Source organism: Symphodus melops (assembly GCF_947650265.1).
Source record: "Symphodus melops genome assembly, chromosome: 16".
NCBI classification, from domain to species: Eukaryota; Metazoa; Chordata; class Actinopteri; order Labriformes; family Labridae; genus Symphodus; species Symphodus melops.
Genome location: NC_136706.1, coordinates 14,336,329 through 14,357,512, shown reverse-complemented (window position 1 = coordinate 14,357,512; position 21,184 = coordinate 14,336,329). Strand labels below are relative to the sequence as shown.

The window sequence follows — 21,184 nt, the reverse complement described above, 5'->3', positions numbered from 1 at the left end:
ACTAAATTTAAAACATGTACAAGTTAAACACAATGAGGGCTGAACTGCTTAGATAAAAAAAATAGCCTCAATGAAAAAGATTTAATAATGTGGTCAGGAATACTATTCTCAATACACAATGAAGTAAATGTGCTTCAAATCTCCTTCTTATTACCTACCTTCCCCTTTCTATAATCATCATCTAAGTATTTGTCAAAGTGTTTCTGCCCTTCACTAATGCAGTCATTTTCTTCATTTTCTTGTGATTTTCCAAGACCTTATTCTTTTGAATTCTAATTCTTCCTCGGTCCTACCTTAAGGAATGTGTCCAGTGATCCATTCTCCATGTATTCAGTGATGATCATTACTGGCTTGCCTGAAAACCAAATATCCACAATAAACTCAAGAAATACAGATGAATACATAGCAAATACATAAATAACAATCATTTGTTAGATTGATAGATTTTTTTACAGGACTAAACCACTGGATTATATCAGTTGTACGTTTGAGTCTAAAAGAGCATTTGAGTGTAGTGTCTAAAATCTGCTGATAACTTACTCTTGGTGACCACACCCTCCAGACGGATGATGTTTGGATGGTTAAACTGCCCCATGATTGATGCCTCCCAGAGGAAGTCACGTCTCTGCTGTTCAGTGTATCCTGCTTTCAAGGTCTTAATGGCAACCTGCATCTCTCTTTTCCCAGGCAGCCTAAGAGGTCCACTGCATACCTCGCCAAACTCCCCTAAAGAAAAACACAGCATTTGACAGTGGACCCCAAATTCAGCCCATATTTAACAGCAAACCAAATTCACTTAAAAAAAAACGCATCAATTTTAAGATACTTATAATAAAATAAAGCTGTACCAATTTTAGGCAAAAACAAATATCAATTATTTTTTTATTTTTACATCTACCAATTGAAATCCTTGTTTGTGTTGTTCAAGACCAATAAGTAAATGTGTGTCCTGTCTTCCTGAAAGCATCACTTAACACAGTGCTCTTAATGTTAATGTACACTAGACTGAAATCAAACGACATGATATGCTGTTTACAAGGGCTGATTTCACTCATGCGCAGTTAAAATCCCAGTCAAAATGTTTGTTTGCATAGGACAAACACCATTTAGCGCCATGGGAACTGTCATTTTAGCAGGTTTGGTTAAGTTGACTGTGTCTAAATGTGCGTTTATTCAATGGAAAGCGTTGATGAGACAGGTTTATGGCTGGCTGAAGAAAATATGAAGAACTAGTGTAGAGTTAATAAGAAAATGGTTAAATTATGGATAACTTGAAGAGATAAGTCCAGAGATAAGAGTACAATGCAGCATCACATGCAGAAACCTACCAGCTCCGATGATCCTTTCTATAGAGATGAATGAAACATCAATCTCCTGTGCAAATTCATGTACTGCCTGGTTGGGATCTTCATAGGTGAGGGGATCAATGTAGGTACGCACTCCTGGAAACTTAACTGCAGACACATAGAATTATTACCATCATTAAATATCAACAATTGTATATATTCAGGCAATATAACATCGATGTACATTTGAATAATTACTTTGCTAAAGCAAAAGGTATCTTTTAATCACTATTGCAAGCATTAGAAGGGTTTAGTTATTGATAATATTACAATCAATTTGAGGTAACATTTATAATAGAACTGTTTATATTGTTGCTAAAATTAGTTTTCATGCAAACAATGAAAACACCCTTTTACGCTTATCATTGTTATTCCTGACATATTATATTCCCTTTGTGAAGTGAACATCAAACATGCAAATACAATTTCACACCATCAATGTTCCCTAGAACAAGACATTCTTTAAAGTTATTTTTCTGTGGGCAATGACTAATTGTTAACGTATTTTCTTTCACAGTATGTATCAATATGACATTAAACCACACATACTGGCACTTGTTAGTGTTGAATGACCCATCACAGCCAGCTCTGATGGCAACAGATGGTTAGCAGGAGACCAAGCCAAAAATGTGGTGGTGAATATTAAGCTGTTATTGCCTACAAATCATCATAGCTTGAGTGCCTTCTGCCAACATAGCTGCAGTGGAGAGGGCCTGTGGAAGTGCCATTCAAAGAGTAGCTCAACACAGTCAGCTGTGCTGGTAACACACACGACTAGAGGGAGGGACAAACCTCATGAACAAGACCGCTGTCTGAACCCTGTAGTGAATATAGAATACACTTTGGATGAACTTTCCCTCACACACATATACATACAGTACATAGACAGCATGAGTTTGAGTTTTCTTAACATACTGTGACCGTTGTGGAAATGCATCTTCTCCTCCTCAGGATCTTGCTTTGCTTTGCTGTATCCACAACGTCTGCAAGAGAGAAGACAAACACATTAGATTAAATCTTGCCTCTTTATTATCATTTACAAATATTTTCTAAAATGTTAGGTTATTGAAGAAACTCTTTGAGCACTTTTTATTTTTGAGAATTCACTGCAGATTAGTTTTAGTTTGTTCATTCACAGTACCATTATTTATCAATGCATGGATGTATTTTGTAAACACACATCTCCAATTTCTAGTATAAGAAAGCAGATACTATTGTATTAAAGGTTAAATGTTTTTGTATAGTTGCATAATAACGTTTTTTTTTAATTGAATTTGAATATGCCTTTATGATTTAATCTACCTCAAGTGATATTAACACCCAGGGAAAAGGTAAGAAATAGATTACACTTTCAAGATAACACATACTGGCCCATGATACACAGAAACAGACATTTTGGCTAATAGAGGGAAAGGGCACACTTTGACTCTTTTTTATTTTTTACTGCTCACATGAAAGGCTCAACATCATTTATAAAATTGTCAAAACCACAAACGTATGAATTTATCTTTTTTTTCCAAGTTTTTTTTTTTTTTTTTTTATAACTGATAACATCGAGAATTTTGGTTGAGTTAACCAAAGTACATAAAGGACACATTTGTTAAACCACTGACTGAATGTTTCTGTCATGTAGATGTGAGAAAGTATGTTCATGTACCCCCTGATATAATCGGCCAAAACCCTGTCATGTTTGTCTGTGCATATTTTCAAATCTTTAGTGTGTCAGTATTTTGAGAAGCAGTATCAGAGATAACCACAGATGACCCAGATAAAACAGGAGGTTTACTTTTCAACTTGATCCTGCATATGCAAACACACAAAAACAAATGATGCTCTTAGGACACACATACTCATGTAAATGTGTATACCTTTGGGGTAAATGTTATTTACTTGACTACATTTGTAAGACATGAAGTCTTAAAATGAAGGCAGAGTTTTTCAAATTGTTCTTGAAAACAATGCATGGACCATCTACAGGGGTGGGTCCAACTGATACACATCATGACTCTCTGTAGGATAACCAAGAGTGGCTTCAGGGGTTTGGCATGGGCAGCTGGATATTCTGGGGAGAGGGGTCTGTGTGTGTGTGTGTGTGTGTGTGTGTGTGTGTGTGTGTGTGTGTGTGTGTGTGTGTGTGTGTGTGTGTGTGTGTGTATGTGTCTGCCTAAGGGTGTTTAGTTTGCCGGATCTGTTGAGTCAAGGGGATTGAGCACGCTCAATGCCCAGCATGCCCTCCAACTTCCTACTAGTGTGTGTGTGTGCGTGTTAACAATGCACGCATGATTAATTTAGTGTGTGTGTGTGTGTGTGTGTGTGTGTGTGTGTGTGTGTGTGTGTGTGTGTGTGTGTGTGTGTGTGTCTCAACATGTATGTTCTATGTCTATGTATGAGTGTACAGAGGAGGGTCATGTAGTGGGGCAAATCATGGTTCGAGTGTTTGTGTCCTAAATCCATTACTGGAAAATGTTGGTATTCCTCCCCCACACAAAATGAGAATAATCATCAGTCCTCAAATCTGGTCTTTTTAAACCTAAAGTCCTTCTGTGTCTTTTACACATTACAATCATGGCCAACGTATCATCTTTTTTGTTTTGTTTTTTACAAACAACATATTCAACAACTTTAAAATACTTTGAAGTAACTGAGACAGAGACCAATTTAAGCAGGATGGAGAGAACGGTAAATTAACTGGCAACAAAATGAGTGCGTGCAAAGTTTGTTAATAAACATAAATGGAGTTTAATGTGAATGACTACATCATCAAATTATAGATATTGATCAAAATTCACACTGAGTTTTAACCATCCTCAGCCTAGCTTTTTGTGTTGCAGTAAAATATATATACAGTATCTACTACACATCTAGGCAGCCGTTAAATCAAATTAAATAACAGAAAATAGCTGTTTCTGTTGAAATGTAATAAAAAAATAAAAGTGTAAAGATATTTATAGGAGGTTAAATTTAGCTCTAAGGACATTTATCCATATGAAAATAAAATAAGAATGTATAATAAAAGCTGCTAGATAACAAGTACTAGTTCTCAGCAACAACTAGTTTCTCTGTGTTTAAGTGCTTCCCCTACAGCTTTTGCATTTGCATATGGGGTCTGTGAGTATGTGTAAAAAATCTTCAATCAAAATCAAGAAATCAGAAAATTAGTCGCTCAAGGTTAAGTGAAGGTGATATAAGTCCAGAGGTGTGCAGATTCAGCAATTATTTGTTTTTTAATGTGTGAGGAAAATGGTGCAAATGAGTAATAACGCAACATTGTGGCATGACACCAGGGCCTCTACTTGATTGCGTTGATAATCTACTCTAATATTGTTTGACTTTTTCTTGACGTTTTTATTTCTTACCGTCCACTAAGCAAGAACCAAGCAACAACTGCCAGTAGGACCAGAGCCAGTGTGATGCCTACAGCTACTATCAAAGCTTGGGTCCGCTCACTGGTAGCAGTTACTGACAAAGAAAAAGCTGAGATTAGACACAAATATTACACACACAAAAATCACACCCGGTGTCTGTTACTAATGTAGCACCCAAAATGAGGTGTGATTACATGCAGTTGGACACTTTTCTGTGACATCATGCTGTCACACACACTTTCTCCCTCTCAAGTATACTTACAGTAAGGGCTGGTTTGGAATTCAAAACGTCGGCTGAATGCACCATAGCCTGCTGAGGTCCTGGCTCGTACCTGTAATGCATTAAATCCAATCACATTTACAGATAATATCGGAGAATTATTTCTTATACTGTATATTTAAATGTGCTGTGAATCACTTTGATCCAGCAACTTCTTTGTAATTTCTTTTTCATCTCGTACTTTTATTGAGTTTTTTGGCATCTCTTCGCATTTGAATGTCTAACATAAACATTTGTCAGCTTTGTGTTTGACCTGGAATATGTAGGCTGATGAAGGCTTCAGGCCATCGACCACCATTTCAGTCTCTTTGGATTTTATAATGGTGTAGCTGGAGTCTTGCTCCTGTATCAAGAGAAAACAAATAGGGGTTAGAATTATTCTTTTGCATGCATGTACACATTTTTTGCAGCCTCAATGTTTATGTTTGCTGTGTTATTCATTCAGCCAGTATTTAAATACTTTTTTGCCTGCATTTTTTTTCTATTCTTGTACATCTTGTACGTTTGAACTACCTGTAGTTGCTGTGAACCTGATTGTGTGAAAGTGCATGTGCAGTATCAGTTTCCCAACTGTAACCATATTAGGTTTAAACAAAGCTAAATACCCGGTCCATTAGGCAGAAGCCATTAGCAAACCACTGACCACAAATACTGCTCTGCTCTCCTGTATGCCTTTATTCTGACCTTTCCCAGAAAAGAAGGCATCATAGGATGAAAGAGAGAACAGGAAAGGGAACAAAGATCGTAAAAGAGGCATCAAATTGCTATATCTACCAAAGTTCAATTAAAAAAAAAACTACAAACACAAGACACATTTTTCACAGCATTGTCCGAAATGTCTAAAAGAGTGAGTTATGGATTTTTCAATCAGGCCTGATCAAGCTGAACACACTGAAAACACTTAAAGACTAACTGATTTCTACAAATAAATTTAGATTAAGCATGATGATGTTCTGTCACTAAAGTTACTTCATATACATTAGGTATATACATTAGGTATATTGACATATATGAAATGTAAGAAGATGATCACAAAAAAACGTCCTTATGGGTTGCTGGTGGCTGAGTTTGTGTTCCCCATGTACAGAGCCTGTAATCCTCAAGGCAGACGGCTCTTTTCCAGCAAAAAGCTGATTTATAATGCACTTATTACAGTTCATAAGAAAGACAGGATGTATTTGGACCCAAATAATTTGCATTACCTTTTCAAAATACTTGATCTCATATTCCAGGATGATGCCGTTGGGCCGATCGGGCTCTGCCCAAGAAAGGGCAATGCTGCTCTTCTCTGTATGACCTTTTCTCACCACACTTATTGGAGACGGTGCTGCACACACAAACGTACACAAAAAAAACAAAAAACTTTTTAAACACTGAAGCTCATTATCTAGTTAATCTTACAATAAAAAATAAACAACAGCAGTATGATATAATGTATTTAAGTGAATCTCTTCATTTTCAAAACCTAACCTGGCTTAGGTTCCATAAAACATTGATTGAACCAAAAGAAATGACATTAGAGCTCTGAAATCTTTTGGAAATCAACCGCTATGACAAGTCCTTTTTCTCATGGTAAGAGCCACCACTTTATTTAATTTTGACATGTGCAGAGCTATTTGTTAGGTTTGCTGTGATAAATATGCATTATGAAATAAACACAGATTGTGCCTCACAAACTATTTCTTTATCAGTGTTGCATCCAAGTACATTAATAGCCCGGAATAACTATTTTTTTTTTATTACCCCCTTTGAATTATTTCTTTATCAACTGTATTACTGTTTTCATGTGAAACTTCAGCAATGCTGTCTTAGAATTAAACTTTAAGGTCTAACTATGTTTTGTCATTTGTCTCTTTGCAAAGTTTTTTTACTCCATTATGTCATTTTAGAGTAAGATTCATTCCAGGTAAGTTTGGCAGCCAAGCTAGGATGATTTTAGATCAATCATCAAACCGGACTGTTGTAACCTGAACTGTTGGCTCATCTCTCAGAGGGACAGTTGAAGAGTCTCTGACACATAAAGAGCTTTTCACCAGGCAAAATGCTCCCTAAGGCAGCAACATCCTGAGTGTGTATCTGTGTGTGCGTTTGAAATCCTCTACTGAAAATGCTAAACACTGTTAAGGTTTCAATGGCCTCAGCAGAACTCTGCAGGGAATAAATCATTGCTACAAACACAGTAACTCTATCCATGAGTGGATGGTTGCACAGAAGTGTTATCTGCCACATCTTAAAAGCCTGAAACCAGAAACCGAATCTCACACACACACACACACACGCACGTGCACACGCACACGCACAAGCACACACACACGCACACACACACACACGCACACACACACAATAACCAAATGGTTTAAATGCTAGTATAGACCACACACCAAACTTTAAGTTTACATCCACTCAACATGAATGCAGTTAGCCTTGCTATATTGAATTGAATATTGTTTGCATACATGTTTAAGGGTTACATTTACAGTTCTTTGATTAAATAAACTGATTTGCAAAAATTCAATTTCAGTTTTATTCCAGAAAAGGAAGCATAAAGCGCAAAGTTCATAATGTAAAATGAGCAAATTTGACACTTTTTTAAAAGTTTTTTTTAACTTTTCTGTTCTGTGGTGCCGAGTTGTTTTCGTAGTACTTTTTCCAGTGCATGTAAAACATACATTATAGAAATCTAATTATTTATGTATTTTTATCATAAAATGTGCACACCTCTAAATCACACATCTAAATTGCTTACATTTAGATATTTGGTCTGAGGATTTGCACATGGAAAGTTCCTTTCCTTGGTAACGTTCACAGTTTATGTTTAACATAACTCTGATGCAACATGACTGTGTACAAAAGCGGCACACAATTAACACAAAGTCAGCAGATGCACATTTCTGGACAATGTCACATCTTTAAGTGTCATAGCTCCTTAACTGAGACTAAACAAGCAAGTCTTTTAAAATGTGTTTTCACTGAGAAACAGAAAACAGCAGGAGATTGGGGGTTGATGAAAGAAATAGGAGTTGAAGAAGGAGTGAGAAGGTATGTGCTAAAGGAGCAGGAGGGGATGACACAAATTGAAAAAGGTGAGAGATGAATTATGAGAGAGAGACTTAGATGGGGAAAGGGTGTTGACAAAACTCAAGCAACACTTTCATTTTAGCAACCGAGAAGACGGTGGAATCACACTTCCATGTTTAAACACTAACAAGCTACAATAGTGTTAACTCAGAGACAAATGAACTTCACCAAAATCAGACCTGAATCATTGAAAAATGCCCTTTAAAGCAGACAAAATGTAAAAGTTATTGATTGCAACAATAGCCTCCGATAAAAGCCATGTTTTTAAAGTGGAGAATTTAAGACTTTCAGAACACTATCTGTCTAAAGCAACACCAATAACAATCCAAACCGTCAACTATATGGTTTGACGAATTTCAGAGAATAAGAAAAAGAGACATAAACATAAAAGGAACGACTAGACGAGAGATGGTTTTTGTTAAAGTCTGAATATGTTATGCATTTAACAAAAATAACAGACATTTTGTAGCTTCTTATTCTTATGATTTTGTTGAATGTAAGACATCGTTTACTGCCACTCAAACGTTCAGTTTTTTGTTTTTCTTTACAAGTAATTATCAAACATCTAAAACATAGACGCTTCAAAAGCCATTGGGTTGCAAGGATAGTTCTTTATTAAGGTTGGTGATTTTAATTTGTTTAATTTCTTCAACTTCTTAAAGGTTGCTTTCAAAGCCACTTTATCACATTTGTTTATTAGCATGAAAGAAAACTTCAAAGCAGTGCAAATATATGACCTGCATTTAAATTGTTAAGCTGTACAAGAGTGTTTTCTGAATATCTTCATTTGACCCCCCATCCTTCTCTCTCTTCCTTTTCCACATACCAATTCTTGCAACCGTTTTTTTTTTGTATTTCCCTTTCACAACTACCTCATCGTTTCTCTTACATCGTTTCTAACTCCAACTGTGCCATGTTTCGTTTTCTTTCCACCTTTCCTCCCGCCATTAACCTCTCCTCATCACGAGAATCAGCACTTTATCATTCAGCAGGGCTTCACAGGGACACTGTAAAATCACCTTTTTCACAGGTTCCTTATCGAGTGTGACACTTCCCACATCAAACGACAGATTCTCCAACTCTTTTTCTCTAAATCCCTGGTCTTCCCTGTCTCTCAGAAAATCAGTCTCAGCTTGTTGTAAAAACCATAACACACAAAACAGATGCAAAGTGCTGATCAATGTCTTATTAGGTAATTGCATTTGAGATGCAGAAGGAGGCAGGATCTGAATAATTTTTGCCTCAGGATTATTGTAATTATTAGTCTGATGACTTCAGGAAATGCTTGACACAAAGATATCAAGTAATTAAAGTCCAAACATCGCAGCAGTGAAACAAACTTCGGGTGTGTACAGCATTACATCACTCTTTAAGTGAACGAAGGTGCAACAGAACATTGGGCAGCACTTGCAAGTAAGAGGTTCTTTACAAACACTTTCATCCAGAAGACACTAAAGTAATGCACTTCTAATTAATGTTTAGACACTATTTTTTTTACAAGTCCTGACACTTTACTCAAATGAAAAGCAGAGGGCAATTTTAGAGTTAAATCCTTGTGGTGGGCTTAAAAAATGATGTTTAAATTTATAGTTTTCCCCCTCTCTATGATAGATCTCAAATAACACTGCTGACCCTTTGAGAGGTCCAGACCTCAGCTTGGGAAGCCTTAACCTAAAAAAAGACTATTCATTATTTATGGGGATATCTGGGTAATATGATTTAATTGATTTGATCTTAATACAAATCAGCCAACTGTCTGAAAACCTCCTGTAACAACTGTTAATAGAACTGCTGATTACCACATGTTTGAGATTTTCGACAACACATGGCAAATAGTTAATCAAACATGCTGCTGTGAACTCAGGAACTATTGTCTGTGTTTCAATATATGATTCTGAAGAGCTTCGGTGAGAAAACTTTTCAACTGTAAACTAAAGTGTTTGGAATAGCCAGCCTGAAGACTTCAAACATAGTTTGCCTTTAGTTTTACATGATATGAGACAGTATATGTTATAATTGTTAAGTTTATTCTTATGTGTCTCTTTGAACTGCACTAACCTGTATGAAAGCTGCAGAGTGAATACACTGCAAGTGTACTGAATTGATCTGATTGTTGTACTTAAAACACCACCCAATGCCAGAGACAGGCACAATTTATCTGTCTGTGACTCTGCCAACCATGTGTAATCTAACATAATCCCTAATCTCCACTTGGTCTAGTGACTGGCTAACTTTAATCCAGCTCCAACTCCAATACACCAAACGTGGGATCTGTGGTATGCTGTAATCCACTCAGTCTGCTGACAGCCACAGTGACAGCACAGTTAGAGGGCTGTCGGTATTCTCAGTTGTCAGACGAACGTCTGCTTCACTCCCTGTCTGCCTGTCATCCCCTCTCTCCCCAAGACAAACTGTACCCAACCTACTATAACTCGGGCCGCTGTGGCTTTAGGCTAAGGCAGATTGTACATTATCAGGAAATTCAGCAGTTTGAGCTTCCTCCTGCAGACATTGTGAATTTTCCAAGGACAAGACACTAAACACGATCCAAGGGGCATAGGCCAGTGCTGTTTGAATATGAGGGAATATGTTACATTAAAAAAATAAAGATTTTCACGATGATAAGCTGTATGGCAGTGTCTGTAATTGTATGAGTGAATATTACTTAAATCAATCACTAGAAAGAAGCTTTATAAATGGCAAAAAATTGGCATTTACTTGACCTATCTCTTCTATATGACTGACAAGACCAAAAAGGAAAAAAAACCCTCCTCACTTATAACTACATTTCTACTCACTAATTTTATTACCAGCAAATACAAGACCACAAGCAGCAGTAGCTCAGTCCATGGACTTTGATTGGGAACCGGAGGGTCGCCAGTTCAAGTCCCAGTGCAGACAAAAAAATGTCAAGGATTAATAAAAGTGTCTTTAAAATCAAATCAAGAACACATTCTTCCCGTAAACACAAGACTGGGCTGAGAGATTCATTTTAATCTCTCTTAAACGGAAAGACAACAACACTTTCGATACAGCAATGGGAAGCAGTTGGATTATTATCTTATATTGTTGAAGTGTTACGTTTGGCCCCTGTGCTGCTCATTTTATCTGATTTAGTGCTCCATAGTTTGTCTAAGCATCTGTTGTGTTACACAAAAGCTACTGGTTATACCAGCTGCAGTTTTCCTTTTTGGGAAATGATCAATAGTTATACTTCCTGGAATTACTATGCTTCATCAGCTTGATTCATAATACATTGATAGGCATGAATAGAATATATTAACACATGCTACCCCAGGACACCCCATACAGAAACAGCACACAAATCAAGCACTTTCATTATGATACAGATTCTTGTTTTACTTGATTTTCTAATGATGGGACCAAGCTAGTTTTTTAGTACAAATCTTGGGGGAAAAAAGCAATGTTCTCATATACACTGCAGGGATGGAGGGTGAGGGAAAAAGAACACAGTGACAGATTCATTGAACAAATACTGTGATAATTTGTTCATCTAATGTTGTTTCCAAATCCTGAAAATTGTTTAATACATTCAACATGCACATTGATTTGTTGCTGTCTCAATATAGGAAAACATGTTCAATCTAAATGGGCATTATTTATTCTGAAAAAAAAAAAAAAACTAAGGAGAAGCTTGACTACATGGAAAAACAGGATGTCGTTGTGCTAATTTGAGAACTCAAGAAGGAGGCTGTGATTGGAAAAAGGTAGTATTGATAGTTATTAAACAGCTTGTGCTACATACCTGCCTGATTGGTTGTCACGTTAAGTGACACATACTGCTTTGCGTGATCTTTGGCCAGCTCCGAAACACCATTGACAGCCTCCAGCAGAAAACTGTAGTTGGTGTGAGACTGCAGGTCAGCAACCATCACAGTTGTGTTTGACAGGCCAACACGACGTGGCAGAAAGCGTACATTTGGACCACATTCTTCCAAGCCCCTTCCATCTGGTAAGACCCGTCTGCACAGGATGTTGTAGCTAACATCCTTTCTGCCACCTGTTTCCATTGGAACGGACCATTCAAGGAAGACACTGGTCTCATTGACATTGGAGATGGCGTTGCGTGGAGCAGAGGGGGGACCTGAGGGAGATGTAAGGGTTTAGAAGCATGAATAAAACAAATTTATCAAATGATATGACACAACTTAAATGGATAGTTCAACCATTTCCATTAAGCTTTGTATCATTAGAAACCTTAAAGTAATTTTGAATGGTTGTACATCCAACCCTGATTTTCTCCAGGAAAGCTCCTTATTTCTTTTCTGAAAATGAAATGAAATTTCTGATGATGCAAATCATCATTTTGAGTCATTGGACTCTTATTTTGTTAGCAGGGGTGAACCTACATCGCTATATATTTTCAACCACTGAAGCTACAGACCTATTACAAATCAGTGGGTGGGACCTCACTCGAAACGTAATGTCCGCCATATTGCTTGAAAGCTACACTAACTAACAGAAAGCTGTTAAGAACCGAGCTGATATGAATAATGGGGATTTTATTCTTGAATCGGATGTTTTGGGCTGTTTCTACAAGCCACAATATAGCAGCAAGCTGGCTGATGCTAACAGGCAGGTCCACGGCTGTGAGAAGGAAGAAGGAGCCGGGGCAGACTTGTGTTGTTGGAGCTGTCACTGTCACTGTCACTTTCACTGTTTGCCTATGGACACAGACATAGAATTTCTGCCAGGAATTTCCAAGATGTCAATTTCTTCTGAAAGAAATCTCAGAATCCGTTGAGAAAAAGTCTGTATGTGTTGTAGTAAATGAATGTAAATAATGCTGCATTCAGGTCCTGCTCAGGTGGTCTAAGTTTCAGAGTTGGGAAGAAGTTCTTACAAACTCCCAACTCAGAGAAATCTTATTGTCAAAAGTTATATTTGAGCAAAACGTTTATTTGCAATACATGCATGATAAAAAAGTATGTTAACATTAACAAAACCAACTTCAGCAGGTGAATTTAAAGTTCCTCATCTACTTATGTTGAATAATATCATTAAATACAAACAAAAAAACATTGACAAACTTGGCAAAGATTGGCTAAAATCTGAAAATAAGAGTAAATACATAAAAATGTGCATTATCCTCACGTGTGCAGGCCATATTTGGAGGGTCGGAGTCAATTTTATAGTATCCATCCTCACAACTGCAGGCAGTGGCCCCAGTCTGCCTGGCCACACTGTGGGGAGGACATTTACTACAGCCCAAGGACTCCAGCAGTGAACGGTAAAACCCTATTTTGCAGACTGATAGATGAGCAGGAGGGATGGCAGGTGCCGTGGGGTGTTTGGGGTTGAATAAAGACAAGATAAAATGATAAAAGTAGACGTACCAACAGAGAAGGAAAGGGGTTCATGGGAGAAGGTTTGTGAAAAAGTGGGGAAGAGAAAAAGCAGGACAGTTGTTAGTTCCTTTGAAAAAAAGAGGTCAGTATCAAAACAGCATCAAAACAATAGAATAATTTCTCCGAGTGGTTGAGGTTATCTAAGCGAAACTGCGTTACAGACAATAAAAGATTTGAACCTGGTGAAGTCTGATGTGTTTTAATATTCCTCTTGGGACTTGCATCTTTCTTTTTTTATTTTCTTATATCTCAATGAAATGCTTGTTTTGATCATACTGTTGGGCTTCCCTGTGAGAATTCCAGCCAATGATTTTCAACATGCAATTTTTAAGAATTTGCCCAAACAACCTCATATGTGAAGCTTACTAAATAAAACACCCAACACTGGAACTGACATAATCTCTTTTCCACACACAAACACAGTCAGACGGGTGATCTATCTGGGGCAGGTAGACACCAGGGTGACACACACAGAATGTTAACACGCAAGAATACATCAACATCCTCTGCCGCCATGGCTGTGCCCCCCCCCCCCAAGCTAACAAATCTTTTAACTATCATAGGATTCTGCTTTATTTTACTGTTGCAACCCACGATACAAACACAAATACTAAAGGATACACATTTTGTCTTATTTACTGTTGAGGAGAGTTGGAGATACCACAGAGAGAAGACTGGGTAGACATTTTTTATCTTCTTTGTTCTCTAAGGCTTCAAGGTACAAAAACATTGCTTTCCACATTTTCGGTCAGTGTGACTGTGAGAAGCCCATGCAGCCTGTACCTGTGATTTATAATTATACAATCAGAGTAAAGGTTATAGGTGAGAAGAATATGAATAAACAGCTACATAAGAATACATTTACATAATATGAGAAAAGGACATGATGCCAGATAAAGGAGGGAGAAGCAAGTTCAAATGGTAAAAGGTAAAAGAAAAGAGGCAGGGGAAAAGACAAAGGAAGATTTGTGAGTGTGTCCGTGTGTGCGCACCCATGTGTGTTTCAGTCATTAAGCAGCAGTGGCTCTGATTCCCCTTGACGGAACCTTGGTCCATTGTCATGGAACATTAGGCCTGAAAAATTCTCCTTCTGCCCTGGATCCCTCTGTGTCACCTCTGGTGCACGCACACACGCTAAACAAGTACACAGACCAATTTCATAAAATTGTGTTTGACATGAAGGATTCAATGCATGGCCTGATTATGTGTTGAGGCTCAAGACATTGCTTTTAAGGCATCCATGACGCTGGCCTAGTTTTAAATTTTAAGATGGTATTACTTTTGATAATCCATGCGTCACCAAACAAAAAGGATATTGAATGCCTTAGTGCATCTTTTATTCAGATGAGAAAAGAAAAGATGGAAGATTTTTTTTTCTTTTTTGCTGCTGCTGCAACAATTTTATTCTTTGGTTATAGAAAATCTGGAAAATTCCTAAAATGAGACATTGATGCTTACAAGAAGTTGATTTTTATTTGCATTTCTATAGTGTTCAGTCATGTACAACCTGCTCACCTTCCACATGTGTAACTTAGTTATTGAGACACACGGGGAGAATGCAACATTGTGGGCAGAGGGACACACCTGATCCTTTGTCTGCTTTAGCACAGTTAATGAAACATTTATGGGTCCATACAGATGTAATGCTGTAGTCCACCACCCAACCTCCAACACACAACATGCCCCATGGCCGAAACATTAAAAATGGTGTGACAGCTTATTCACATGTACAGACCATAGACTGTAAATATTTATGAATGAAGCCTGAGTGACGTCACCCATCTGTTACTGCAGGAGGCTCTGGAGGCTCATCATTTTAGCCACAATGAAAATCATTGTCTCAGTCATTGGCTGGAGCTGACATGGAGCTATTATTGTGGCAAAACTATTTAAAAATGTGTGCAAAGATCTACAAATGTGTGAATAGATCCACAAATACACACACAGATCCGCAAATATTTTTGATTATCTTTGATTAGCTTTAATCGGATGTTCGTGGCTATCTCTATGAGCCGCAATATAGAGACAAGCAGTTCAGACCGTTGAAGGAACCAGAGGTGGCTGTTGCCTGTCGGCAGCTCTGAGGACGAGGAGCCCCGGCCGGCTCAAGCTGGGGCCAACTGGTGGTGTTGGTGCTCTCACTGTTTGCTTGTGGACACAGACATAGAATCTGTTTGCTGCCAGGAATTTCTAAGATGCCAATTCCTTCTAGAAGAAATCTTGGAATCAGTTGAAACGGCTGTATAGACTGTAAATAGAGCAACTTAGTTTCTATACAATTGGTGACAAGCTACCAGACAGACTAACACTGTAAAAGAGAGTAAAACCCTATAAAATGCACCTTACAATCAGTCAAATTTAACTGAACACAAACATTTATGGACGACTGTACAATTGCAGTCATTTTTAAAAATGCAACTTGTTCATAATTAATTGTGCAACCCCTTCAGAAATTTACATAAAAAAAAGGCTATGATGCAAAATATTGATACTTGGCAGCAATGAGATGATATAATATTGCCACACAAGATACTGCGACCCCCCCCACTACATATATGACCCAGTTTCAATAAAGATTCATCTTTCAACAGGTAAAGTACCCCTGTAACTTGTGTCAAACACTTTTTCAGAAGAACTAGAGAAATTCACATCAGTCTTGGCTGTTATGTGTTTTGTAGCAAATGTTTGTCTGCAAACATGGTTAACATATAAGCAAAAAATATTTCAGCGTTTTGTAAAATATACAAAATACACTCTATTTGGACCCTCTGGTAGCGCTCTATGTCTTCTTTTAACAATCAACTGTGACATTTATCAGAAGAAAAAATTAAATGATAATAAATATGATGATATATTGATGGAGGAGTGGTCTTTCCAATCTTCAATAGAATTGTAAAGGAATCATTTACGTCAATTTATGTAAATTTTTTCCTCAAGTAAAATGTGCAGATTTCTAGATTCTCTAAAGATGAATTCATAACACTTATACATAATATAACTTTTAATAATATAGTTACTCATTGTGACTATCCAACCATCTATCAGTATTGCCATGTGGTCAAATAGCTTATTTTGATGTATTTCAACATCTTATTTAAGTATCTCTTTACTATGGATCTTATTAGATGTCCTTTAATGAAACATCGTCAGATGCAAGTACGGGAACGAGGTTAAACCTTAGCATCACATGTTTAATTGTGTTAAAGGATACACAAAACTGGTGCATGCAATTTTGAATCCACAACCCACACAGACAGTCACACACTTATCGTTATAGTTGCAATATGCTTTGTTATAAGTGTGCGCGCGCATGTGTGTGCGTGGGGGGTTGTCTGTGTGTTGCCCTTAGGCAAGCTGTCTTACTGATGCTATGCAGTTCTAAATCCACAACACAAAGGGTAATAGGTAATTAATATGCAGTTCACATTAATGTGCCTGCTGCATTTGTGTGTGAGAGGTTAATACGTAATTAATATGCATCACTCAGTGGAATCCCAGGCAATTAAGGATCCAGTGGTGTCCGTTGATGCCTCTCAACAAGCATCCTCATTAATTGGAAACATTTCATTGTAAACATGTTGATTTATAGGCCTGGTTGTCATTTTCATTTATTTCATTTATTTATTTGAACAGCGGCAGTGTACAATATACATTAACCTCAAAAAGGAGAGATGCATTGTACCAGGTTGTAGCACTTGTGCTAATTTCCACCTGCAGTCCCTGAGCAGGCTGTTGTTAACATACAATGTATGTACACTCCAAAGCATTACATTGCATGTGGTCATGTGGTGAGATTAAAGATAGTGAGGCATACAGATAGATACAAATTACATGGGGAAGAGGGAGTACAAAACAAAAGTTTAATAATAATTGCCTTATACTGTGTATTAACATTAAAATCTGTAGGAAAGACTGGAAAACACAAATAGTGGCATGAAACTAATCAAAGAGTCACACTTACTTATTTTGTGTCACACTGGCATATTGTACTTCAGGGTTTCGGTCAATTTATTCAACATATTCATACAGCTAGACACTGTTTTAATGTCATTCTTGGTTGAAAGTTGTATAATGTGAGGATTCATTATCATTATCATCAACACACAACCAATTGTTTAAATAGGGACACATTCACTGACTGACTATTAAAAGAAACACTTTGAAATCAGAAAAAAAGCCCAAATGACAAATGGCACTACACTTAAAAGTCTCAGTCTTCAGTCTTTCCTGCCTCTTTTTAAACTGAACACAGACACAGCAGGGCTGACATAAGAGTAAACTTTGGTCGTAGAAACATAGAAATGGTAAAGCTTAATTTCAATACAATGCATATTTTTGTTACCAGATACTATTGTGAACTAATAAACCAAGTCAGGAAACAGTAAATATCCTGTTCCTGTATTTGTCCCACAGTGGGCCACTGGACAGAGTAATATAAACAGAGTATTTGTGTGTGTGTGTGTGTGTGTGTGTGTGTGTGTGTGTGTGTGTGTGTGTGTGTGTGTGTGTGTGTGTGTGTGTGCACCTATTTGTATTTGGGTGCATGAATGAGGATGTACTACCTTCACCTATTATTGTATTACATATTACTGTGTCTGTATGCTTTTTCCAATGGGAATGTGTGTGTTCAAATGCATGCTCACAATTTTGTATGCCTTTGTGTGAACACAAACAAAGCCAAGTGATAATACCATAACAATAAACAATCAAGTCAATGCGGCTTTTCCTGTTTGTTGGATGGCAGAGGAGGGCATTGTTTAGCACCCATTTATTCTCACAATCAGGCCTCTACAAAATACCAAGAGGTTAAAAAGGTCCCAACAACCTTTCAAACATAAACCAATTTATTTCCCTTGTAAAAGTCGAGTGATCAAGAGTAACTATGAGCAACACATCATAGTGACAAATCAAGTGCCAATTTATGCTGATAAGCCAACATCAATCCAACAGAACCATATCTACGCGTAAACTGTAGATATAACATGCACCGACACTCATTTACTTATTGCTGCAGCAAGTGACCCACAGCTTAGAGCATAAATGGCAAGCAATCGCAAAGGTCAAGATCTCAATGCCAATATTACTCCAGAGGCATTTTTCTGTGAAATTGGTTGAGGTCTACATGAGAAATGCTTGTGCATGAAACTGGATGTGAATCAAATAAGACATCTTTTGTATGTTGATATACATATTTCAAAATTGTGTGCATAGGTTATACATATAAAGCAATCTAATATATGTTTAATAATGTTCGTCATGCAGTAAAACACCTATGAAATTAGTAGCTTGAGTTAGCAAATGTATAGGTTAACGCCATTTATACAGATTTTGTGTCAGGACAGAAACAGGCTCATTTCATGACTGCAATGAGATACCAACAAAGTCATCCAAAAAATCGTATCATCTGACCTAATTAATAGAGAATTATCCACAACCTGGCTAACCCTCCCCCTAAAGCCACCGCTGTCTGGGACTCTAGAACATCCATGTTTTCATGGAAGAAAGCTTGCTATACTAACTGAAGCATTGTATTAATATTTCACCAACTGCAGAATTGTTTGTGTGTTTTTCTGTATGTGCAGTTTGCCCTGGTATATCTGTGAGGACAGTGTGAATTGCCTACTGTACATTTGATTTTACTGATGAGGCTATAACTAGGTTGACTAAAATCTATGTATAGCCCTGTTTTGACCAAAGGCCCCCAGAATTAAAAGGTTCAGGGACTTCTCAAGGAACTAAAAGGTTCCTGTGGCCCATGGCTGTCTACGTTTCCACCGCTGCCTGAAGTTCTGGATAGTTAATGCAAATCAAGCTGTATGGCTTTGCAAATTACTTCATTGATTAAAAATGATGGGAGATGAGTGCTTAGTGTCTTTAAAGAAAAGAAGACTCTAATCAAACTGTTAGAAGAATGGACACTGGACACCTCACTCCCCTCTTTTCACCAAGAAACACCTTTTAGAAGGATAAATGATATCAACCGCTGCAATGAATGTCTTAAAGTTAATATTGTGGTATCGTATTTTTGTGGTTATGACATTTAAACTTTAGAACGTCTGATTTTTTATTTTTTTTATTGTGAATACAGAAGATCTTTGTAGGGATCATTTTTAAATTTTATTTCTAAAAACGATTTTCAGTCACCAAACTTACTATGTTTTTTTAATGGAGAAGAAAGAAAGAAAAAGCATACAAGTCACTCATTATTTTACACACATAAATGTAAAATATTTTTGAAGAATTTAAACCAAGTTGTTTTATCTCCCTTAACTAGTAAATAACCTAAAATACACTGAAAGTAAAACTAAACAAGTTGAAAAGATTAAAATACAATAACGGTTTTAAATCCAGATTAAACCTCTAACTCTTCTGTTGTTTGCTTTTCTATTCATTTTTAGTTTAATTCATTTGTTGTTAAAATCTTACTTAGTCTATAATAATGTGTTTTGTACCTTTTTTTTTTGATTCAACTAAAGGTAGGGTAAAAGCAATGGGCTTTCAGCTGCAGTCTTCCAAACACAGTGGATCACAGTTGATCTAACACTCTGCAGTGACTGAGCAATCAGAGCCATTCAGCTCTGCAGGGGCTACATGCTCTATTGTCAAAAGTCCCCGGACCTTCAGAAAGTACATGACCCGCAGCAGGGTATTTTTTCGGGGTAAACTTCTGCCCCTGAACTACATTTCTACTCTATCCACTCTGGTAGATCTGGTGGAAATGCACGGAGTTCCTCAAAAAGACCATAGTTCTGGGTTATAGTTCCTACTGTTGAGACATGGCTTAAGTCACCTATAATGTTTGTTTTGACTAGTGTTAGGATGTAGGCCATGTACTTCAATGCCATTAAAGCTCCTCACAAGTATAGAAAAGCAAGTGAATGTGTGAGCATGTTAGCAGGGGGGAGAGAAAAAGGGAGGAAGCACTTCTGGGAAAGTCAGTTTACCCAACAAGCACTCAGGAAACACTTTAGTTGTCATGACAGCATCACCATGGTGAGATGACGGGGTGATGGAGAGGGGGTTGGGGAGAAAGATGGAGGGGAGAGAGAGATGCAGAAGGGGAGAACAGAGAAAGACAGTGTCGTGAAAGAAGCCAGTAGCAGCTTCCAGTTGAATAAGATTTAAAAGATGAATGGTCTGTGCAATAAATGCAGCTGATTCATATATTGAGAAAAGATGGAATCAAAACGCCTCCTGCAAATGCATATTTTTGAAATGTATTGAACGTGATGTTGTTGGCAACTCAGGGTTTACAGAATTTTTATATTTGTAAAGTTTTCAGAATACTGTTTCACTTAATTGTTTTTAAAAAGGCATATATTAATAGATGCATGTGTAGCTATTGTCTATTCTGTGGTTTCAGTTTACCTTTAACCTCAAAGGTACCTGTATATGATGGCTGTTATATATATATAAAAATAATTAAAAAGTTAAAGAAAGCTCATTTCAATGTTCAATTGGAAATGTTACCTTGTTATCTTTCTTCTGTTTTTGTTCTGACGTTAATTTGTTCATTGATAAGTTAATGAACAAAACAAAACACAACAAACCAACAAACCCAAATCGTGGTGGGGTCAAATTGGATTCTTAGTACCACATTAAGCTTATCAAATTCAACAGCAGTGGCTTTAATCAATATTATTGTTTTATGCAAAGGGGCTGCACCTTTTTTAGAACAACATCAACCACAAGCCCTAGTTCCAAGTGTGATTCACTTTTTTCGCCCCTTCTATAAATCGCTCAAGG

General features: G+C 37.2%; 1 protein-coding gene across 2 annotated transcripts in view; it reads right to left on the bottom strand.

Annotated features, from left to right (window-relative positions):
- The window catches only part of epha5 (EPH receptor A5), a 53,348-nt gene that overhangs the window by 14,904 nt on the left and 17,260 nt on the right, over positions 1-21,184 (bottom strand). Inside the window, exons 4-13 of one of the 2 annotated variants that reach the window (XM_079364005.1) lie at positions 13,185-13,340; positions 11,836-12,174; positions 6,194-6,318; positions 5,245-5,334; positions 4,974-5,043; positions 4,703-4,805; positions 2,262-2,329; positions 1,329-1,454; positions 541-726; positions 294-355 (exon numbers count right to left, since the gene is read on the bottom strand). In XM_079364005.1, coding sequence (XP_079220131.1) covers positions 294-355; positions 541-726; positions 1,329-1,454; positions 2,262-2,329; positions 4,703-4,805; positions 4,974-5,043; positions 5,245-5,334; positions 6,194-6,318; positions 11,836-12,174; positions 13,185-13,340 — 1,325 coding nt within the window. The remainder of the gene's footprint in view (positions 1-293; positions 356-540; positions 727-1,328; positions 1,455-2,261; positions 2,330-4,702; positions 4,806-4,973; positions 5,044-5,244; positions 5,335-6,193; positions 6,319-11,835; positions 12,175-13,184; positions 13,341-21,184) is intronic. The other variant, XM_079364006.1, reaches the window with a different exon arrangement.